This window comes from Manis pentadactyla, chromosome 5, assembly GCF_030020395.1.
Source record: "Manis pentadactyla isolate mManPen7 chromosome 5, mManPen7.hap1, whole genome shotgun sequence".
Classification (NCBI taxonomy): Eukaryota; Metazoa; Chordata; class Mammalia; order Pholidota; family Manidae; genus Manis; species Manis pentadactyla.
The window spans coordinates 108,741,054-108,766,433 of NC_080023.1; the positions used below are offsets into that span (position 1 = coordinate 108,741,054).

General features: G+C 34.9%; 1 protein-coding gene across 1 annotated transcript in view; it reads left to right on the forward strand.

The window, feature by feature from the left end:
* FAT4 (FAT atypical cadherin 4) overlaps positions 1 to 19,352 on the forward strand; it is a 189,358-nt gene extending 170,006 nt beyond the window's left edge. The window contains exons 13-18 of the mRNA XM_036922957.2: positions 3,237 to 3,322; positions 3,980 to 4,159; positions 7,587 to 7,711; positions 9,349 to 9,566; positions 13,813 to 14,074; positions 16,325 to 19,352. Coding sequence (XP_036778852.2) covers positions 3,237 to 3,322; positions 3,980 to 4,159; positions 7,587 to 7,711; positions 9,349 to 9,566; positions 13,813 to 14,074; positions 16,325 to 18,189 — 2,736 coding nt within the window. The 3' untranslated portion in view covers positions 18,190 to 19,352. The remainder of the gene's footprint in view (positions 1 to 3,236; positions 3,323 to 3,979; positions 4,160 to 7,586; positions 7,712 to 9,348; positions 9,567 to 13,812; positions 14,075 to 16,324) is intronic.
* Positions 19,353 to 25,380: the final 6,028 nt, after the last annotated feature.

Here is a 25,380-nt window from a genome sequence, read left to right on the forward strand (position 1 = left end):
AAACAAGAATGAAATTTAGTAACAATAATTGAAATTTTGAGCATTCAGATTCTAAAAATAATCTATAAAGAAAAAAAAACATTGAAAAGTACTTATTGGAGCTCTGACTTTATAATAGTTCAAGATAGCTTTGTTTATTGGAAAGGGATTGGGCAAAAAATAAATTTTTTTTCTATAAATACAGATACATTTTTCACAGTACAGTATTATTACAATTATTACAATAGATTATTTAAATCATATTTAAAATTTCACATATTTGATATTAAGTAGGTGCTTAATAAATGTTAGTCATCCTGAGTTTCCAATTACATTGATCCATACAGCCTTTCAAAGTAAAAAAATATATATAATGTTTTACTTAGTCTCAATAGTTTAAATTATGAATATGCCTAGAAAGCCACACTAACTTTAGTGAATCCTAATAAGAGGTCTAACAAAAAAATGTTCCATCAGATTTAGCAATAGACTGCTATACTCATTTCTGCTTAAAATTTTTTAATCCAGTGTGATTCCAAACTAGTGTGCTCAGAGAAAGGCCTCTAGGAGAATACGGATTTAGAAAATGGCCACATTCCTGATTATTGATGTACCTGGGCATATAGAACCTGACAGAATTAGAACAAAAGTGAAGAGTCTGGTTTTGGTATGTAGATTGGGGCTTAGTCATCCCTAATGACTTCCTAATAATGGCAGGTGACCCTAATGGGCACCTTTCCCCAGTTCCCCAAGATGTGTAAGATATGTTGCTAAGATATTGTCAGTGAACTCATAAGTAGAACAGACAGTTTTACCTGTTGACCTCCAAGATCCCTTTACACTTCTTACTTATTTTATTTAACATTTGATTCTTTCGAACTAGGGCTTGGGAGGAAGAAGGAAAGTGAATCGAGAGGTAATTTTAAGTATGCCAAAAGAGAGAAAATGCTTTCCGTTAATTGTAATATGTGGCCAGAGTCATCAAGTGTTAAATGATATCAAATGTGAAAAAGAACACCCTTGTCATTAGTACTTCAGTCAGAGAAAAAAAATGTCTCCTATTTCAAAAAATATCCAAAATAGGCCTCCTACTAGATTTTGAATCTGTCACTTTCTACAGGTCACAAGGATTTTTTTTGGAAACTGGCAAAATCATTAACTTCTCAGTTTTGAATCATTGCATAGACAGGATAGAAACATCTCAGTTTACAGCAGTACTGGTAGAAAAATTCAGCAGTAAAAGAGGGCACATATATCTCTGAATATTAAATTGCACAAGCTACTATTCAAATAAAAGTTCCCCTCCGGTATTTTCTTTGAATTGTATCATCAAGCTTTTAGATAATAAGAAAAAATCCCAAATATTAAAATTGATTAAAATATACCATTATCTAAGTTGTTTTCTTTTCCAGTTGAGGCATAGGTAAATACCCATGTGATATTCTCTAGTTCATGATAGCTTTAGGGATCTTTAGAAAGAAAGGACATTTGCATGGTATACATGGAGAGAGATGAGTTTTCCTTTTGTCTTGGAAATAAAGGGAGTCATGCTTAAATCAAAGCAAACTGTATCATGAAAATCTATACTGTTTTGAAATTAAATGTCACTCAATTTTATATATGACTGGAAAAAATTAACTATTGAAAGAGTTAACTAAACAGGGCATAAAGTCTTGATATAGAATTGGAACTGCAAATGTTTCCTTAAAATGTTAGTATTTATTATAATTTCCTTGAGAAGGTGTCAAGATTTAAGTTTCATGGCTCATGAGAGTTTATTGTATGGAGCTTATAATCAGTTATATTTAACAGATAGAAATAGTTAAAAATATTTTAGGTTTGATGCACAATAACTATAAATTGAGCCTATTCATTATATTTTGACATGTGACTTCATTCAAGATATATACTTACTCCAATCTCCCATCTAAATATAAATTCTTCTAGATAATCCCTAAAAATCATATGTAATATGATAAAAACTGGCTATTAAGAAAATGAATTATTTTCATACATAATAACTTGATTCTGGAAGACAGAAAACTTGATACCTTTGCATGTAAATCAAGTGTAACATTAGTCAACTTGCTTAACCTCCCTGTGCTTTGCTTTTATTAAAATTAACCTCAAATGATCACCATTCTTATAAATGAATACTGACATAATATTTATATTTTTGTTATACAAATAGACAAAGTTGGGCTAATCCTGTTCTGTAATTTTCAAATAAATTTAGATAGAACCCTTTATTGTCTTCACTGAAAGAAATACTTAGTCCTCCTGTGATTCTGGATTGGGGGTCAGGCCTCTTTCTGTGACTTACTGGCCATGTTCTGAAGTACCACTGGCCAAATCCTGAATATTATCCTCATAATTTCACTAACTAAAGTACATAAAGTTTTGCCAACTACAAAGTTTTACTGTAATTTGAAGAACAAAAAAGGACATCGTAATAGCCTTGCACAACACAGAATAACATACATATGCAACAACCTTGGTCTTAAACTGGACCATAGCCATCCCCAGTGGCCATTGCCCATTACAGAGAGTTTCAACTTCTATCATATTGTTGGACTTATGATTTAAATAATATTGGGGTTTCTATATATAGCAATATATAATAACACATTCTGATTAGACATACATATACTGTAATATGCTATTTATAAATGATTCTTATAAATGAAAAGAGCATCTAATTGATTTATTTTACTTTACCTCAACCTTTTTCTTTAATGCAAATACGACAGTCTTCATAGTTTGCTGTAAAAGTATTTACACTGTATTTTCAAAGCCTTTTTGTAAATGTGACTAAATATTATTAGAATAAGACTTTTAAAAATAGGAAGTCTAATTTCTCTCCATTTATTAAGTGAGCTGGATAGTATAACACACATTTCTTAAGATTGTAAACCCCAGAATCTTTCCCAGATGTCCTCTATGATATTCTAAGAGACGTTAATGGCATTTTTAATTTCTCATCTATAAAACACGGGTGCTCGAGAAGATTTTTTCAAAGTACTCTCGCATCCCCTAGATGTAATGATTTCGCAATATTAGTTTTAGATATATAAGAGAAATATAAGCCCACAAATTAACATTGCATTGTAACTCTGTTTTATCTTAATATACTAAATCAAAATATTATCACAATTTCAAAGTCACATTCACAGAGAAACAAACCCTGGGCAGTGTTAGCTGAAAGGACAATAGGGACAGTAGAACCCAAGGGGAATATTGCCTTTTCTTGCTTTTAGGCAGCTTCCTTAACTGTGGACTCCTGTTCAGAGAACCAAGAACCGGGATATTGCACTGTCAGTAATGTAGCAGTTTCAGATGACTGGTAAGTAAAATTATGTTTGATCCTTATTATTTCTTGACATTAAAAAGGAAATTAAACATTTAAAAATAATTTTATTATGGGAAATATCACATGAAAGTTAGATATTTTACCCTCTCCAGAAAGATTTTCATACTGTAAAAGATAAAAAGTTAATAATTAGTATATAAAATGTATAAAACAGGTGTGAAATAAAGTGGGTAGAGATGAGGGTAAAGCTAAAGAATGGAAAGATAAACATACCTATACTCTTTAAGAAGCTTCCTGAAATTGTTGCATGGGACCTGGGTTCTGCACGGTTTAGGGTAAGTACCCTGCTGCTCTAAAAGTTATATGTGACAATTACCAAGAGATATTTTTCATTAGCATGTAAGTGACTTTAATAGGAATTGTGACAGACAGAAAAGCACAGATACTACATACTATCTGCTGCATTAATCAAATTCCTGGCATTTCTTATCATTTCTGTAGTAGTAAAGGAGAAATGCAATCTGATATTAGAGTTGTCACTGCTTCTATGGGTCCTATGGTATCTGATTAGAGAATAAGCAACAGTAGGTAATGTTTTCCATTCAGATTTACCATGTTAAAACACATGCCAGAAGAAAGTTATATCCACTCTTTTTCACCTAACATTGTTATCTTTCCTTTCTTATGTAGGACTCTTGATGTTCAGCCAAATCGAGTCACGGTTGGAGGAATTAGATCGTTAGAACCAGTCCTCCAGAGGAGAGGACAAGTGGAGAGCCAGGACTTTGTTGGGTGCATCATGGAGTTTGCAGTCAACGGAAGGCCCCTGGAACCCAGCCAAGCTTTGGCAGCACAAGGCATCCTGGATCAGTATGCCAATTTTATTTTTTACTATTTTAAATAAAAAAGCAAAAACTTTATAATTGAGCACCAAAAAGTGGCATTATTGTGCCCAAAGCCCCCCAAATACCAAGTGTTTTATGTTGTTTTGAATTTTAAATATTTACTGATACCTGTGAAATTTTGTTTGATGTAAATGTGATATTTAATTAGAAAGTTAGTTCTTATTTTCTGGAGTCAAAAAAGAACAATGTATGTATGCATGTGCATAAGTATATGCACTTACAGAGTTGTTCTGAAGATGATACAAGTTAAATAGGAAAATCATATAGAAAGGAACCTGACGCCTAGAAATGCGTAGGCACTAGCAATAATGTAAACATGCAACTATTTGAAATTAGGTAGTTTTGCAATGTAAACATACATACTCCCCAAAACTTGATACATTTTTAACAAGTAATAATTTGATTAATTGTAAACTGTAAAACATTTTTTCTATTTGATTATTGTTTAGGTTCCCAGCAATATTTTGAAGTTGAGAAAATAACATTTCATTTACAAAATTATTCATATTGAAAATTTGGAAAATTCAGAAAAATATAAAGTATCCTATATACTAACTACCCAGAGACAATCACTCTGAGGTTGTCATGTTTCTGATTGCCTACTATTCTATAGAATGGGCGCACCTTATTTTAACAATGGTTGTACACTTCCATTGTTTCTCATTTTATTAATATGCTAATAACCCTGTGATAATATATATTTTAAAAAATCTTTGCTCACATTATTTCGTTGCTTGAGATTTTTAGAAATAAAATTACAAAGACAGAGCTATGAGTACTTCTTAATGTTTGTAACTTAAGTATTTTAATGCTATATGGCATTTGCCTTTATATATTATTATTGTTTCATTACAAAATGGCACTGTCACATTAAAATTAATCACAGAGCAGAGAAAAATACAGAGTTCTCATTGCTAACCAGTGTTAATAGTTTTGGTTCATCCTTCTCTATATTTCTCCGTGGTCACATAATTTTTTTTAAAGGGTCTTGAATTGATTTTCACTTTAAAATATGTTGTGCACATTTTTTTTAAGTCCTAAGGTATCTAAATAATAAGTATTGCCACGTTATTTTTCCAGAAAAAGGTTATAGGAATTTGTTGCTCTATGTATGCCATCTTAAAAAATACTCTTATATTAATTTTCAGTCAAATTGTGCTTCATGTTAAGCATATTTTTCATGACCTCTTAGAAAACTTGTAAGTTGAAATAGAATTATTTGAAATAAGAATTTTAAATATAATTTTTTTATCACTCTTTGTGACAAAAGATTCTAAATTTAAGACGGGCTTCACTGGAAACATTTATTTCATGTTAATATACTCACCAAGTGTGGTTTTATTCCAAACGTCTCTTATTTTGTTATGCTGAGTGTCATTTTCTCTGGATATGTTGGAATAATATAAGATCCAAAGACCAAATATTTCAAGGCTCCCAAACTTGAGGACTTATACTTTCATTTTTTCATTAGGATTTATCTAGTGTCTTCAGGGACTAACATTTATTGATACCTACTCTGTCCCAGACACTATTCCTTGAATTTTACTGTATTAATCTATTTAACATTTACAACCATTATTTGAGGTATATACTATTATTTTCATTTTACAGATGAAGTAAATGAGCTACCAGAGTTTAAAATACCTATTCAGCTAGTGAGTAGCAAAGCTAAATCAGGAGCTAAGCACTCGGCTGGTACCAGATGCAAATAAGTAAATAAGGCAGATCCTTGCTCTTGAGGTATTCATAGTCTCTAACCTCTAGTGCAGCCATACTATAGCCTGGTGATATATTATACTCCCCTAGTTTAATCATTTTCCCATTCTTCTCAATGAATATAATAATGCCTCCTCTTTCTAACGACCTCAAGCATCTCCTGCATCATCGTTTGCAGCAATAAATTTGCTTCCTAACTTCCTCAGAAAATGGAAGCGATCAAAAGAAAACTTCCCAAAAGTTCATTTCTCCAAATATGCTGTGCATCCTATAGTATACCTTATATTCTTTATTATGAATGAACTCTTCCTACTCATACAAAAACCAACTCTTTTTATGTAAGATCCCATCCCTCAAAACTTTCTAAAAACAGCCTTCCAGCTTTCTCAACAGTTCCTTTTTCATTTCAATGCATGCTATTGTTTCTTCCATTTAAGTTTTTTTTTGGAAATGTTATTAGTTCTATTTTCCTCTCTAGCTGCCATCTAATTCTGTCTTCTTTGAAAAATTGTTCTATATTTGTTGAAGTAATCAATGATTTATTTCTGTGCTGCTAAAATCAATGGTCAAATCTCCTCTTATTTAAACTTAACCAACAGTGGGAACAGTTCATCATTCCCTCTTCCTAAAAATACTGTATGCGTTTGTCAACCAGCACATAGTACACTCCAGGATTGCTTATGCTGATTTTCTTTTCACCTCCTTGACTCTTCTCTTTTGTATCTGTATGCATTCTTTAGATAATTTTTTAGGATCCTTGGTTGTATGTACTGTCTAAAGATGACGATTCTTAAATGTTTATATTCTACTTGGTCTCTTCTCTGAACCTGATATCCTCATATCAATATCCCACATGTATTTCTAACAAATATCTCAAGCTTGGATTTAAAACTGAACTTCTGGCTTTCCTTCCTGACCCCTCCCAGACCTCCTTCTCCATGGTTTTCTATATCTCAGGTAATGATAATTTCATCCATCCATCTGCTCAGCCAAAACTTTTGTTTACCTTTGACCCCTCTTTCTGATATTTACATGCAATCCATAGCAACCAGCATGACATTTTTAAAAACCAAAATCAATTCTTACCCTGACTTACAAGGCCTTCATGATCTGCCTTTCCCCTTAGCTTTCTCACTGTATCTGCCTACTCTCTCTCTGCTCCAATCATATTGGACCCAGGGATGTTCCTCAAACATACCAGGTACACTTTCATTTCAGGACTTTCTCACTTGCTGTATTTCCTCTGCCTGGAATGATCTTCTACCAGATACACTTTGCCCTCAGCTTGTTTAGGTGTTTACAAAAATGGGTCCTTCCTGCACTGCTTAATCAAATAAATATGTGGCCTCTAGGTCACATTAGCCAAAGATGTCTTGCTCAAATAGGAATGAGTTTGAAGAAATTAACACTTTTTTTTTCTTTATTGCATAAGATGTAATTTTGATTAATCTTCTCCTTTATGAATGAGGCAAGCCATGTGTTACAGGACAACTTCTAGTTGGATTAGATGTTCCAACTGTGGTTGTAACTTGAGTTTCAATGGAGTGAGTACATGAAATAAGCAGGTTAATAGAAATTTATATCTAATTTTATATCTATGTTAATAAGGTTTATATCTAAGTTTATATCTAATTTTATTTTGTGCTTTATAAGTATTTGTTATTATTTTCTTGTAGATGTCCTAGGCTAGAAGGTGCTTGTACTCGTAACCCCTGCCAGCATGGTGGCACATGTACAGATTACTGGTCATGGCAGCAGTGTCACTGCAGAGAAGGACTGACTGGGAAATACTGTGAGAAATGTATGCAAGCTGTTTCATTTTCCATCAGCAATTATAATAACCATGAAAAGTATAAAAATAGGCACCTAATATGTAATTGAATTCAAATAATTACATTTTCATTCTAAATATTAAAAATATTAAATGGGCAGTAATTGATAAAATATAGTGATGTTTTCAATTTTTTTTTAATCTGAAGAAGAGTAACATCATTTTAGAGTTATTTACTAAATAAATGATCAGCTTCTATTTTATGAGTATAAAATTTTATTATTTTTGTTTTGCCTATAGGAAATGCTAGTCAATTTATAAGGCCTAAAACTATATTCAGGTTTTTTTTCTTATTATTGTTTGGTGAATATTTTTTATTTGATATTAAAGTATAAATACCAAATGACTGAACACAGAAGTTAAAACATCATACAACATCAATATAATTTATTATAATAAAAGGTAATACTTGCATTTTAATTTGCAATTGTTGCAACTGGTTTTGATTATTACTTTTGAATTCTTTTATTAGTTATTTATCTTTAGCTCCTAATCTATTCTTAATAAGACTATGATTTTCAAGCCATCATTACAATATGGCATTCTCTAATTTCAAACTGTCCATCCTACTAACTATCCCTAGTAGGGTCTCTTTTATAAACTTGTTTCATTTTTCAAATAAGTGATTATTACTTCAATCATTGCAGTTATCTAACCACTTTTTCATAGTAACTTTATTCTACTATAATATGACAATGAATAGAAATTCATGATTATATTAAGGTATACTATAATCAAAAATATCTTAGTAGGAGAAAGTATGTGTTTAATTATCTAGGATAAAATCAAAACACAAAAATAGTGCATTGTTGCATGATGTTTTTCAAAATAACAAATACTAACTAGAAACAATTATATCTGTGATATCAAATGAGTCACTGGCCTGAGAAATGCCTGAGGTTCTTTTTTTAAATTGAAATGATTCATATACTATAAAATTTACTTTGTAAAGTGTACCAGTCAATGCTAAAACCTTTTTTGAACTCATTTGCTTTATATCCGTTCTTTAGCTATATTATTTGTAACAAACTTATATACTATAGAATTTTGAACATTTTATCAGATCATGATAAATTATATTTATACATGATGATCCATGATGATAAATTCTACATGACTATTAAGATAACGATGTGAGTTACAAACATAAATAATTGGTTGCACACTTCTTTGTCCAAACTTCTAACATGCTACTCACTAAAGACCACACATCATTTTAACTATGAAAATATATACTCATTTATGGAAATACAGTGAAATCCATTGTAAACACATTTTCAACTCCATATTTTTAACAAGTAGCTCTCTCTTCAGGTATTCATGATTTAGGTCATGTATAAAATAGTGAATAATTTTTCCAAGTGATTTATGACTGACATACAATGTTGTAAATTTCCTGGTTCTGAATTGGTTTTAAACATTTAAAATCAACTTACACAACAATTCACAAGTGGAAATTACTTTTCCAAGAGGAGAATTGAGGAGCACATTATTTCCAAAACCAGTATTTTATTGCCCTATTTTATAATTTTTTTATCACCTCTAAAAACTCTTTATGAAGTGCCAAATGGATGCATTCATTTTTCCCTTTCTGTGTCGGCGTTTAGCTAATACCCCCGACACCGCCTTATCACTAGAAGGCAAAGGGCGCTTGGACTACCTCATGAGTCCGAATGAGAAGCGGGAATATTTGTTAAGACAGAGTGCACGGGGTGCCATGCTGGAGCCTTTTGGTGTGACCAGTCTGGAAGTAAAATTCAGGACAAGAAGCGAGAATGGCATTTTAATCCATATCCAAGAAAGCAGCAATTACACTACCGTGAAGGTAAGATAAAAGCTAAGGGTGACTTCATTTGATTAGACCGCCTGCTGTGTCGTGGTTTCAATCATTTCTCCCATAGTTTCTGTCCTTTTCTTTACAACCCATTGGAGTTCCGACTAGTGCTGGGCACTGCTCCAATATCATCTATCTTAACTATTCCCCAGGCATTGCCAGACTAACAAAGATCTGAATGGGTTGGTTTCTAAACACTTTTGTCTTAGTTTAGAGTGGAGACCACTGCTAGATAGGCCAGCATAGAAAGAATTTGTTGCAATCTGTTTTGTCACATAAAAATTTATATTGCTTCTTTTCCTACTTTTAAAGAAAATAAAACAAAAAGGAAATGTGTCTCTGAAAAGCAAGTGTATTTTTTCTCCAAGGATTATTCCAAATACTAATATGTATATACTAAACTGGCAGGACCAGAATGAGGATTTAAAAATTTCTGGCTTTATTCTGGAGCATATATTAAATTAGTTTATCTGGATTTATAAATTACTGGCTTTATTCTGGAGCATATATTAAATTAGCTTATCTGGGTAAATCCTGTGAAATTAAGTGTCTTTGGAATTTCTTAGGTTAAATTACAGCAATATTTTCCAAATAAGTACTAAATAAACAGTTTTTAAACATCATATTTTATTAGAATAATGTATTGATTTATCATTAAGCTTTTACATAATTTGTTTTTTTTCTCACCTATAAATGAGATGCTAAACTGATGAGCAATTTCATTAGATAATGCATTCCCACTGCTTGTAACTTTCTTAATTTCAACTATTATTCTGCTTTCTTTCCCCCAAATAAAACTTCACTTTTAAAACCATCAGTTTCTTTAGGTACATTGACTGGTTTCTATTAGTATTATTTTCTATGTTGTAATTATAATTCTACTCATAATTTTAATTTCCTGAATTATTTTCACTTATAGATCAATATTTTGAAAATTACTAAAAGCTTAGCTAATGAAGAAAACAACAATCTAGTAGAAAATTACTAGGTTTAATTCACATGTAATACGAAAAATAAAAGCAGGTGTTTACCTCTAAACTTTACATCTTTTATACTCTTAAAATTTCTCTCCATCCAAGCCAACTCTGGCTATGTTGCATGTACATAGCTTAAATAAGTAGTACAAAAGCCAATATTTTTTAATTCTCATAAATCCTGTAGTCATGTCATTTCCAGTTGGGGATAATTTTACCCACCCTCTCACCCAGGACATTTGGCAATGTCTGGAGACATTTTTTATAGCCACAGTGCTAACTGGCATCTGATGGGTAGAGAGGTCAGGTTTGCCTCTAAGCATGCTTCACTGCACAGCACAGCACCTCGCAATAAAGAACTAGCTAGCCTGAAACGTTGATAGTGTTGAGGCCAAGAAATTCCACCCTAATCCAGTGCAAGAGAACTTCTTCAGGTTATAACTCTCCCTCCAAGCTGAAACAAAGAGCCCAGCTTCAGAACTAACAAAGCCATTGCAAAACAAAGCACATAAGACATTGTGCTGTGTTATTGTTTGGTGCTTATAATTTTAACTGTAAAGTATATCTCATGCAAAGAAAGTAAAGAAGTAAAGAAAAAAATAAACCTTCACAGTCCGTAAGAGACATTTTCTATAAGCATTGAGAGGCTTTGACTTTGAGGTTTGTGCATTATCTCTTAAGCTGCTTCCAAGTCCTCGTGCCATTTAAATGACATACGAAATATTTCTGTACAGTATCTCTTTAAGCCAAGAGATATAAAACACAATGTGGTTGAAGAAAATCAGAGATAGAATTTTTTCTCCTATAAGAAAGAAACTGAATGTCAGGATCCATTTCTGTCACCATGAAATCTTGCATTCCAACAGGACAACAACTTGCAGCTTCTCTAGATTGTGTTACATTGGTAGCAAGCACTTAGAGATTTTTTCCTGAGGGGAAAGTAAATGCTAATGAATAAAAGTAATGGCTAATGCAGACCAAAATGCACATTCCTTTTTACGAAAAAAATTTTGAAAAGCAGCTTTTCAGAGACTGAGGGTCTTGGCAAGTAAAGTAAGTAGATTTTAGAAAAATAGTTAATAAGGAGACAGAAGAGAGGAGCTGTTGTAAGCAGGCAAGTTATTTGATGACAGGAATACAATCTGCTTATACAGGCTAGTAAGTTAGTTAGAATGGACTGTTACTTATCAGTAAGCTTATCAGTGACCTAGGCCTCTGGTTTCCTTCTTTATTTTTTTGGCCCACTTTCTGACAATTTTTTCTTTTATATGTGTGTCTGTATGTGTATCTATCTATCTATATATTCTTTTTGCATATTATGAACCGGCCCATCTCCCTCTCACTCTCTCTCTCTCTCACACATGCACACACATACATGTGAAGGCAGTTAGAAGATATTTTGTGAAAATTAAAGAGAGTTGAGTAAATGGATTCCACAGAATTCAAGGAGAGAGTGTCAAGATTGGGTAGCAATAGCAATATGAGGAGAAAGGGAGCTATGGAGAATAGATAGGGTCTGTTCATATAAAAAATAAATTAGAGAAAATATCAGAGAAAAAAGCAAAAGAAAAATGTGTATAACTGTGTTGTATTGTATTTAAAATGTTTCAAAAATTTTTCCTTCGTGACATACCATATACCTCCATGTTTGGAGCTGTGTAATAATGTCAGTTGATGAACTTTATTTCTATTCCACATCAGTTCTATTGTTTTGGTGTATGCTCTGTTTGTTTTTGCTTTCAACTGAGACTAAGTATATTGTACAGAGATGGCATGAGGGATTCGGAGCTCTATAGATTAAATAAATGAGAAAATAACAAATAAATAAATCCATGAATAAATAAAACCAAGCAATTAATCGGCATGATGTTTTGAAAGTTAGGAAGGATCTCAGAGTTAGGTAGAATACTACTAGGGAGAAGTAAAACTTTAAGAATGTTGTAATGGGAACTGATTGTTATTCACCCCACTCCATGGGATAGTCTAAAGATGCTCTCCTCAGAAATTGGTCAAAGGAAAGGATGATGTGTGTGATCAAGTGGAAGAGAAACACAGAACTGCGAGAAGGCTCTTCCCAGAAAGGAGACTGACTATAACCAAAGAGGAGCTGTTTTTACTGTGTATTCATGAGACGGTGTCCTTTGATGAAATGTTATTGTCATCCTTTTTTTTTCCTATCTCTGTTTGGCAATATATTATTGTTGAGAGAGGCTACTTTAATAAAATATTACAATATGAATAATGTAGTAAATGCACTTGGCATATTTTCCACAAAGTAAAATGACACTGGTATTTTAGTTCACCAGATGTGTTTGTGGCATGTCAAAACAGTATTCTATCTGAGTGACAAAACAAACTGATCCATCCTTTCATTCCTGTCATTTGAGACGCAGTGCCACTTCATCCCCGGGCTGAGGCACCAGCTCGGTCTGGCAGTGAGAAGGGATTATGCTCCCTGAACCAAATGTTCATCCTGCCTCATAAATTATTTCATGTTCTAAAGTGTCTACTGATAACACTGGAAACTTGGTAGCTGAAAATTGACGTAGGAGCATAGCATCCTATTACCTAATGTTCTACCAGGCAAAGTAAAAGAAACCAAATATCCTTTAGATAAATTATAAGGACAGCCAAGGTGAAGACTTGCCCAGACACCTTATTATAAAGAATTCACCCTTTATTCACCATAGCTTTCATCTCAATAAATGATTTAAATAATAGGCATGATTTTTTCTAAAATTCCAGTGTGTCACATATGACAGGTAAAACAATGTACTTTTGTCTTTATTTTTCCAACCACACTTCATTTTTAACTAAGCACTGATTTTTTTCTTTTTTGCAAGTAGTTTTACCATGTTTGATCATTATAGAACATTTACTAAACTGACCAATTTTTTTTTACACTTGCTATTGCCATTAAAATATAAGTAATCGCAAGATGGTATAATTTACTTATTTTAAAATGGGTTTTCCTGATGTTATTCTCTCAAATGTGTTCTGGAAAATAATCCTATGCGTCTTGAAAAATTAGGCATATAAATAATAACACCATGAAAACTATTGAAACTATTAAATGTGAAGGTATATGTTACCAAAAATTTTAGAGGCAGTATAGATAAATGTGTTTTAATATAGCCAGGCTCTTGAGCTATTCTGTCTACTTTACATTGATCAATATTTGAAGGTTTCATTTCATTTTTATTTTATTTTTATTCAAGCATATCATAATTTAATTGCATATTATTTTTTAACATATTCTACAGATTAAGAATGGCAAAGTACATTTTACATCAGATGCAGGAATTGCTGGGAAAGTGGAGAGAAATATTCCTGAAGTGTATGTCGCAGATGGCCACTGGCATACTTTTCTAATTGGAAAAAATGGAACAGCCACAATATTGTCCATCGACAGAATATACAACAGAGATATCATTCACCCTATCCAGGATTTTGGGGGCCTTGATGTGCTCACTATATCTCTTGGAGGAATTCCACCCAATCAGGCTCATCGGGATACTCAAACAGGTAAATGCTTGTGTTGATTAGTCACCAAGAAAAGGTAAAATTGTTTCTCTAAAGGTACTTGGATTTCTGATAAAATCCATTATGAATAGTCTAAGATGATCATAATTATCTTTAGGTTTGTAATAAATTATTGGCCGTCACATTCTTAAGCCATTTGCATTTGTTCCACCCAGCTCAAAACTCAGACCATGTACATTGATGCTTTCCTGGTCCACCAAGCATCTGTTCATACATTCTTTCATTTACTCATTCATTTGTTTGTTCACATGACAGATTTTTACAGAGCCTTATACTTGGCACTAGGAGTACAATGGTGGGCTAAATAAATAGCCACTCTCCTTATAGAACTCATGGTCCAGGAAGGAAGACAAACATCAATTGGATCCTTTTACAAGTAAATGTATTATTTTTAACTATGATAATTAATATGAAGGAAGAAAATAGAATTGTAAGAGATTGTCAAAACAGAAGAAAGGGAAACTTCCCTGGGAAACTGACATTTGTACGTAAATCTGAAGTATGAAGAAGAAGATGGGAGAGTATGAAACATTATATTGACAGACACTAAAAAAAGAAACAAACAAAAGGAAGTAGACCAAGTCAAGGTCACAGAGCCCAGCACATTGCAGGCTGACATCACAGGTAAAGGATGAAGTTGGACAATGAAGTAGAGCCTCTAGACCATGTTGCAGTTTTGGTCTTATTCTCAGAACAGTGGGAAGTTACTTAAAACAAATGAATCCTTGGAGTGTCAAGGCTAGATGTGCAGTCATATTAAAGATCTTTCAGAATACAGCATGGAAAATGCTTTGGAGGAAGACAGTAGTGGACTTACTTATTATGTAAATAAATTAGCTGGGCGGATAGAGCAGCGCAAGGTATTGTGTGAGCTTTGACTAATTGTGGTAGTAGAAGAGAAGTGGGGAGAGTAGAGATATCGCGGGCACTGAAATCAAACAAACTGTTGATATTTTGGTAAAATTCAAGAAAGTTCTGACTTTCAACAAAGGGAAGGCTAGGAAACTGCAGAGCAGTACAAAAAGAAGCATGTCTATGGGAAATACCAAGATTTTGGTTTGGGACAGTTTGGGTTTGGAGGACCTTTAGAAAGACCTGTGGGTAAAGAGACCAAAATTGGGAGTTGACTTTAACTGGAAATAAATATTAAGAGTTATCAGTGTCAAGCAGGTAATTGAAGTACTGGGCATGGATGTGCTCAGTGAAAAGAAAGCCGAAGGCCTTACCTGAGTAATTCTTAAGAATCAATGGTTGTTTAGAGGACAACGAGACAGGATACTGAGTCATAGAAGGAAAAGCAGAAGGTAGCACAGCAGCTCAGGGAGAAAGTGTATCAGGGATGGAAATGTCTCTAGGATGGAGTGATGCTCCCAGTAAGAAAATTGAAAAATGTGGAAGAATAATGGAATTAAGGCATAAAAGTCAAAGTCCAGGTCATAAGTCATTCTTAATTATTTTGCTTATTCTAGAACATGGATAATAATTCATTTGGATGTTGTAAGAGAACAAGCCAGTGTAAATCATGTTCTTTTGTTAGTGTCAAAACAGATTCTTGGGTTCTGGGGTGGGAACATTAACAGTATCAACACACTCAAGACTAACTAAATGCTTCTCAATATGGAAAAAATGATCCTTTGAGGAGCTGTTTTAGATCTTTTCACTACCACCCTCACATCTTGAAACGTTAATGCCATAGTATACTCTGTATTTGCCCTTTGGATGCCCACAGAGCATTGTTATAAGTAAGGCTTTTCTTTTGTCCCCTAAGAACCTGTGTTCAACTCCTTGAGAGCAATATCCCCCCCATTGAGAATGTATGATCTAATGATTGAAACTATTGGTCTACTTTTTGTTCTTTATAAGTATTTTTAAATAATTTATTTCTATGTATGCAATTCTCTGTATACAGACATGAAAATAAAACAAATAGGTGATGAAGTAAATTAAACATGAGAGAAAAAGAAAATCTAGCCTGACTCATTCATAAATCATCAGCATAAGCAAGATCTGAGCAATCATCTCCATATTCTTGTAGAAATCCTACACATCTTGCTAAGATGTGTTCTAAGATGCACAGATTTATTGCCTTTGAAGTCAATCATAGCTTGGAGACTGGGGTTTCTAAGCTCTCATGATGTGACTGTGAAGCTTCTCGTTCGCAGATCCCACTAGCGCAGTGCTTTCAGCCTTTGTTTTCACTGAAATGCCTTACTGCTTCTTCACCCCCTGCAGGTTTTGATGGCTGCATTGCTTCTATGATGTATGGTGCAGAAAGTCTTCCTTTTAGCGGGAAGCATAGCTTGGCCTCCATCTCTAAGACGGATCCCTCCGTGAAGATTGGTTGTCGTGGCCCGAACATTTGTGCCAGCAATCCGTGCTGGGGTGACTTACTGTGCATTAATCAGTGGTATGCCTACAGGTGTGTTCCTCCTGGAGACTGTGCCTCTCACCCATGTCAGAATGGTGGCAGTTGTGAACCAGGCCTGCACTCTGGCTTCACCTGCAACTGCCCCGAGTCACACACGGGGAGGACCTGTGAGACGGTGGTGGCCTGTCTTGGTGTTCTCTGTCCTCAGGGGAGGGTGTGCAAAGCTGGAAGTCCTGGGGGACATGTCTGTGTTCTGAGTCAGGGCCCTGAAGAGATCACCCTGCCTCTGTGGGCTGTGCCTGCCATCGTGGGCAGCTGTGCAACAGTGCTGGCCCTCCTGGTCCTGAGCTTGATTCTGTGTAACCAGTGCAGGGGAAAGAAGGCCAAAAATCCCAAAGAGGAGAAGAAACCGAAGGAGAAGAAGAAAAAGGGAAGTGAGAACGTTGCTTTTGATGATCCAGACAACATCCCCCCTTATGGGGATGACATGACTGTGAGAAAGCAGCCTGAAGGCAACCCTAAGCCAGACATCATTGAAAGAGAAAACCCGTACCTCATCTATGATGAGACTGATATTCCTCACAACTCAGAAACCATCCCCAGTGCCCCCCTGGCTTCCCCGGAGCAGGAGATAGAGCACTATGACATTGACAATGCCAGCAGCATTGCCCCTTCAGATGCGGACATCATCCAACACTACAAGCAGTTCCGCAGCCACACACCGAAGTTTTCTATCCAGAGGCACAGTCCCCTGGGTTTTGCCAGGCAGTCCCCCATGCCCTTAGGAGCAAGCAGCTTGACGTACCAGCCTTCGTATAGTCAAGGTTTAAGAACCAGTTCCCTAAGCCACTCAGCTTGCCCAACTCCCAACCCTCTGTCTCGACACAGTCCAGCCCCTTTCTCCAAGTCCTCTACTTTTTATAGGAACAGCCCAGCCAGGGAATTGCATCTTCCTGTCAAAGATGGAAATACCTTGGAAATGCATAGTGATGCCTGCCAACCTGGAATTTTCAACTATGCCACAAGGCTGGGAAGGAGAAGCAAGAGTCCTCAGGCCATGGTATCGCATGGTTCTAGACCAGGGAGTCGCTTAAAGCAACCGATTGGGCAGATTCCTCTGGAATCTTCTCCTCCAGTAGGACTCTCAATTGAGGAGGTGGAGCGTCTCAACACCCCTCGCCCTAGAAACCCGAGTATCTGCAGTGCAGATCATGGAAGGTCTTCTTCAGAAGAGGACTGCAGAAGGCCATTGTCCAGAACAAGGAACCCAGCAGATGGCATTCCAGCTCCAGAATCTTCTTCTGATAGTGACTCACATGAGTCTTTCACTTGCTCAGAAATGGAATATGACAGGGAAAAGCCAATGATCTATACTTCCAGGATGCCCAAATTATCTCAAGTTAATGAATCTGATGCAGATGATGAAGATAATTATGGAGCCAGATTGAAGCCTAGGCGATACCACGGCCGCAGGGCCGAGGGAGGACCTGTGGGCACACAGGCAGCAGCTGCGGGGGTTGCTGACAACACACTGCCCTTGAAGCTTGGGCAGCAAGCAGGGAATTTCAACTGGGACAACCTTTTAAACTGGGGCCCTGGCTTTGGCCATTATGTAGATGTTTTTAAAGATTTGGCATCTCTTCCAGAAAAAGCAGCAGCAAATGAAGAAGGCAAAAGTGGGACGACTAAGCCAGTCCCCAAAGATGGGGAAGCAGAACAGTATGTGTGAACTTTATGTACTGGCATTATTAAAAAATGGAAATGAGAAACACTCAGACCATTGTAAGGTTGCCGACTAGGGTGGGTCACATTTGCAAAACAGGCCAGTATGGACTAGTGGTGGAGGGAAACTTTTAAAAATAATAACCACAATGCTGCTGAAACAGACTCAAAACAACTCTTTAATTTAAATACGCTTGGTTGAATTTATTTTCCTGCATGCATTGTATTTTGTAACTAGTTATGTGGCATGCAGCGTTTGGAAAATTTTTCCTTATTTACCAATGTTTGATTTGTGATTTTAAAATTAATACCATTGCCATTGCAGAAATGATCTAGTGCTTTCCCAGTGGGGTATGTGTATTGTTTCCATTGTAGTATTATTGTTATGTTTTGCATTGCAAGATCCTTGAGGTTTAACCCATCCTTGTAAAGTGTAGAAAAGAGCCTTCCTACCCTTGAATGAAAGACTAAGTATTAACACTTTTCTGAATTATAGATTCCATATTTGATGTTGCTCAGAAATGCCTGAAAATCTGAGTCAGTTTTACACGACAGTGGGTACTAAAATTAAGTCATTTTGTTCGGCACTTTAGAACTTCTTACAAAATTGTTAAAATTTCTGAATCTTTTTCTATTTTGGTAAACAACTGTGGTCTGACTTTCATCATGTTTCCATGAGGAATGAGATGATTGCGTGTTATCCTCAGAACACTGCCACCTTCTCCTGTTGAATGATATTCTCAGCAGCTCTTCTCAGAGATTCTTTTAGAAGTTATTTATTGAAAAATGTTCTATGCTTTTAAATTTTTAAAGAATTGACCTAAAGAAAGCCTATGATTGGACTTATTTTCCACCATTCAGTATTTATCCCAAGTACCCAGTTTTTATAATTTATATAAAGTCGAACTTCAGCACTTCTTACTTTCTATCATTTTGTAGATCATTTTTTAAATACGGTGTGAAAACTTTTTTACACCTAAACTGTGTTTTTGATACTGATATTTTCCTATAGTGAATAGTTTTCTTACTTTCAGGGAAGGTAAGAAAATACTTTTTTTACATTTGTTACTTATGTAACATTCATATTTTTCACATTTTGATATTTGTAACATACTGTATGCTTTCTACTTGTAAATGCCAACAATAGAATTAAAATATTTATTTAAAATACTTTGCATTCATAGTGTAATATTAAATGTTTATCTTCCTATGCTCTTTTCATGCCCATTTGAGAATAATCTGCTTGGCAACACGGGATGGCAAGTTGAACTATGAATGGGCAACATCATTTTCTTTTAAAAAACGTGAGTATGGATGATTGCCAGAACAGGTATTTTAAGGTTGCTTTAGTACATTCTTACCTGTCAGAGTTCTTGAACTTCCCTAGAGCATAATGAGTCTAGACTAGGTTGGGTCTTTGGGGACTTCGAGGACTAACTTTCATATGAACCTGTTGAAGCATTCTGGCACTAAATGTTGGGAAGTTCCCAGTAGATTATGTTCACTGGAGGCCAGCTTTGAAGTAGGCTGGTAGTTATAAGGACAGCAATGAATTAAAGCTAATTGTGGAAAAATGTCTGGGTCTCATTTTCTCCAAGGACCCAACCCCAAATTTTCTAAGTCTAGTTGTGGGTAGGAAAAATGACAGTGAATGCTCTTTACACACACCTGCCTCTAATTTATTGATCACTCTACTACATAAATTCTGAACTATTTTTACATGCTATCTTAGCCAAGACAAACCTCCATTTTCAGGCAGTCAGTCACCCAAGAGTGAAACAATTCAGAAGGGACTAGCCCAGAACAGGATCCTTTTGTGTACAAGCAGTTACATATGAAATAACAGGACTTCTGCAAATTACCTCATGAGCTCGGCAACTTTTATAATTAAGTATCTGCCCCATACCTAATACTTGCTGAGTATATTATCCCCTAACACTGACTGACATAATGAATAGGGATTTTAACAATATGTAAAAGTTTCTAGTGTATAAATTGTGTAAAATCTTTTAGTAAATAAAATATTTCTAAATTAATAACACATTGAGATATATGCCCGAATTATTTTGTCATTTAATAATGTTGATATTATTGTTTTGTTTCAGAATAGGAAATAAAATGTGGGCTTAATCTAAATTACAACATTCTTATAATGTGGTTTAGAGATCAAGTGTAACACACTAACACAATTTTCTTTTTTCAGTCACCTGTGATGAGTCAGAATGTTATATAGTATTTCCCTATGAATTTTAAAATTATCAACTTATGCATCAAACATGGGAACAAGCTGACTGTTCTTCATAACTTAAAACAGAAAACATTTTTTTCCCTCCAGCAACTCTGAAGCATCTCAATGTCCTTAAGGATATAAACTCTATAATTGAGAACACAGATAAAAATAAAAATGATAGACATAATTATAGCTAAGGTTAAGGGAAAAGAACTTGATGCCAAGACAGTGTATTCTAGTTTTCTAAGAATTCTTTCTAAGACAGAGAATTACTACTCCCTTGATTAATCAGTCCCAGTTCAGGCATAAGATCAGATTTTTAGAGGGAAATTTCTAGTCTTGGAAAATTTTTCCACTGAAGCAAGAACAAATACTTAGACCAAAACAAATCAGAAATATAGGGAGTGAAAGTCTCACTGAAAATGGAGACTAATACTTGATTGATGGACTAGTGAAGTGGCTCAGCATACATGTGTGGGGAGGGCGAATGGAGGCAAACTGACAAGGTAACAACCTCCAGAGTGAATGGTTAGTGGTGTCCTGCATAAGCACATAAAACCATGACCTCAGAATTTTAATCAAGCCCCTAAAAAGGGTTTACTGGATTGCCTGGAATCTGACATTCTTTGGGGCTCTTCCTGCATCTGTGTCATGGAAAAAACATTCTTTCAGGGGCACACTGAAAATCCCTTAGTGAGCATGGTGTCCAGAGAAACAGCATGTGGTCACTCCATGCCAGATCTGTAGACTGAGAGTGGCAACCTGGCTCAGGACTCTGATCATTTAGTTCTTAAGGAGCACATTAAGAACTTACATCCCTTCAAGGTTATTTCTGGAAATTTCTAAATAGCTGATATTTTTGATAACTTGTTAAGATAAATTTAAATGATTAAGAAAGTGGAGCACCAGAAGGCCCTGGGGCATCACTTCTCACCCACATGTCGCTATCATGATGTTTCCCAACACCAAGGTTGATGGGAAATATTATAACTGGCCTAACCTATAACTTTTACAAATATTTTATTTGTAAAGAAAAAAAAAGTCACCACTTGACTTTATTATTTCCAGATATTCCTTCTAAGAACGCATCACTGTTTTCATGAAAATGGATTTTTATTTACTTGAATACAATGTTATAGCAAAATTAATCTACAAAAAATGAAAAAGATTTTTCAGTTTGAATCAATAATTCAGCAATGTACTCTTTCCCCATTTTATTTTATATCATAGATTCAATTTTAAAATGACGCTTGTTTCAAGATGACTGAATTTACCTTCCTCTAAGAAAAATAAACCCCAAACTGAAATATACTTTAGTATGCATTTATTAGAACTTTCAGTGTGAAATGAATATTAAAGTCTCATTACTGAGATTTTGAGTGAAATGACACACCACTAATAATTTGCATGAGCACTACTAATAAGCCAGCCAATAGTTTTAATGGTTTATTAATCCAAGAGTTATAGGCCAGTGTTAAACATGAGTTCAATATTTTCATTTATTGTTAGTGACCGAAAAAGCATTAGGTTCAAATACATTTTGGTGCATACACTGTTAGTGCATACATGCAAATACCAATGATTTAATCCTAATATAACCTATGCATCTCTGATAATCATTGCAAACAAATATATCCTGGACTAATGACCATGAGGAACAACACGCTCCTTCAACAGAACAATACACTGTAATACAAAGAATTTCAGTATCCTGGATAAATCCATTTAATCACAAACATAATTAGTGCTCTTTATATGCCAAAACTCTTCTAGATCATGTGTTAAAATATTGAAAAAAACAAAGCACCTTCCTTGATGGAACTTACATTCTAGCAGAGGAGATAGCCAATCAATCAATAAATGCATTAATCATTACAGTGTAACATCTATTGGAGACAAGGGCTAGCAAGCCAACTAAAGCAGGGTGAGAACTAAATACTGATTTGGGAGTGCATATGCTATTTTAGGTGAGTTGGTCAAGGAAGACCATTCTGGGGACCTGACATTTGAGCAAAGAACTACATGAGGCAGGAGCAAGCCATGGACACACACAGATGATGCTGTTGTGGACAGAGGCAGTGGCATAGGGGAGCCCAGAGACGGAGGACAATCCCTGTTAGAGGGACAGTCCGAGAGCCAGCGGGGCCAGATCATTGTCAGCACAGCAGCAAAGACCGCACCACAAAAATCCTAAGGATGAATGGATATAAGAATGATGATTCAGAACAGGCTCAGAAACAGAATCATTGTTGAAGCAATCTTCATTTATGTGTATTATCTTGTAAAATAAGAGCATCTCCAAATGCAAAGTAAATCCTGAGAATGTGGATATGCACTTACTCTGCCCTGATGTCTAAGATCGGAAGACAAAAGGAGAGATATATCATTGAGATGAATGTGCAGGGCTCACATTGATTAATTCATGCTTTCCTCTGTGACCAATCCAGACCTGTAGACATCTTAATAAGAAGCATGTTAAGGTGTATGATAGTAAGGTAGTCTACTTCCTTATTGCTGAGGCATTTTTATATCCACGGTATTAGATAGCCACTGATTAGAACTGGTTGCAGACATTTTTGTTTTAAAAATTGACTTCTGTTTTTTAAATGAAGTGGATCATTTGCAAGGAAAACTTTTCAAATAGAATTGAGATAGGTTTATATTGGCTGTGGGAGTGATGGCAAACAAGATGTCTCTAAGACACAATGATAAATTTATGCCTGAATTCTAGGCACCTAAGGCTTGTCCAAATATATTTAATGAGTCTTTGTCTGTATTGAGTGTAGGAAACCTCCATTACCAATTAATCTTTTTCAAGTCCAAGTGGTGAACTAGGATTAAGGTATAAAGACATTTGGCATTTACCATGAAAACTCTTAGAGGAAGTCTTTTTATACACTGTATAATGTGCAGATGTCAGATCCACAATTATGTTAGAATTCACATAGACAGTTCTAACAAATGTGTAATTGACATCATAGGTTATCTAAGGGCTCTTTGCACTTATTAAAAGTGCATGCTGATCAAATTCTCATATTATGTATGATATATTCAGGGTAGATATACTGAAAACATGTATGAGAGAGAGTCTCCTTACCTGAAGATATGTAACTAAAATGGAATGAACCACAGAATGTTTAAGAACATGCTGCATAAAGGCAGATAATTTCCAGGTGACCCATTTGGATACTTCCAATTTTACTAGTTTATGAATCAGTTTACCAAACTTCTGAATCAGGTTGCAAAGGAAAACATACAGTCATCATGATATTCTGGCAGAAAGTTGGGATCATAATCTGTGTACCATTTTAGCCCAAATAAAACAACCAATGATGTACGAAGTTCCCTGGCAATGTCACTGAGTTCCCCATTTCAAATCAAAACCATATTGGAGTGTGGTACAGACATTGATCAAAAGAAGATTCTGTTTGCCAGAGCAGTCTGCTCACTCAAATCATCCTTTTCTTACTCTATTTCCACAGCCTTCAGCCAGAACGCTGCCAAAAACAGTTATTGGTATTGGACTTGGAAGTAAAAAATAAGACACCTACCAAAATGTCTCTTTAGGAAAATAACATGACTAACACAATAAACACAGCATAACCTACTCCAAAAATGTGTTAATTCTTGTACAGCTACAAATCTGAAGGAAGAGAAAGACATCATGTACTGAATGTGGGGTAGTGCTTGTCATAAAGTCAGATGATGAGATAGAATCTTTATGGGAAACTGATACATTTGAGAAATGGTTCTGAATAAATAGAAAATGAAGAGGACTGTCTTCTGTTTTCGCAAACCTATCATCAAGAAATGAGTTGATTATCATTTACTATTTAACAGGAAACCATTCATGTCTTTAAAATATTTCTTCTGACCCATGCAAAAAGCTCAAGATAACACGTACTGCACACACTGATGCACGGATCTGGAATGAACTGAAATCTGGAATTTTCTTTTCTTTTAAGTTTTATAGACAGTGAGCATAGACTAGTGTTCACTGAAAGGGGATGGTTTGGGTCATCAGTATTATAAAATAGAAAAATTTCCATTGCATTTGAAACTCTCTTAATTTCTTCAACTTTAGATCAAGAACAGAAGAGTTCCCAAAATGCTCAAAGGATTTAAAAATGGCAAAGTCAGTTATCTATAACTACTAGTCAGTTTGATAACCAAATTAAAACAGTTACTGGCCACTTTACATTTAATGGGCACTTAAAAATATATATATTGTAGGACATCAAATTAAAAGCAAAACTAGTCCCTATAAATTAGCCTGTAAGTGAGTCTTGGTAATGCATTTTTTTTAAATCTGCTCAGCACTGTGTGCTGAGCACTGGAAAGAACTGGGTGAATAAGTTATGACTTTTGCCTTCAAGAAACTTGTGATTTTTAGCAACTAGATTCTTCCTTTTCCAAAATACTTCAGAACTTGTACGGCTCTGTTTTCAGATAATTATTTTAATTTTTCCAAAAAAAATCTATTTGTATTTGTGTGTGCTCCACAGTAAGTTTCCTAGGCAATCAATATAATCGATAACTTCCTAAACTATGATAATCTACTGCTTTTTTTTAGGTTTAGTGGGTCTTAAAGAACATTTTAGGCAATTTACTAATATGTGTCAGCAGATCCTGCATTGTGTAAACAGGTAAGAGTGAAAATTCCTGGCAGAAAAGCTACTGCCATGAACCAGCACTTGTTGGCTTTGTTCTGTCATACACTAGTTATTGGGAAATCAGCTCATTTGGTTTCAGGATTTTACTTTATCATGAAATTTAGTGCCATTCCCCCCCCAAAAAAGTATGTGAGGTCATCCAGATTCATCATGTTTTGCTGAGTTTGTAGTAAATAGGGTTGAAGTATAATTTGGGTAAAATTACTGAATAATTTCCTCTGACAAGTAGTTTAGTCATCTCAAAGTTTCAGTTGTCTTGTAATTCCAATGCTCTTTTAATTTTTTGTTTTAATTT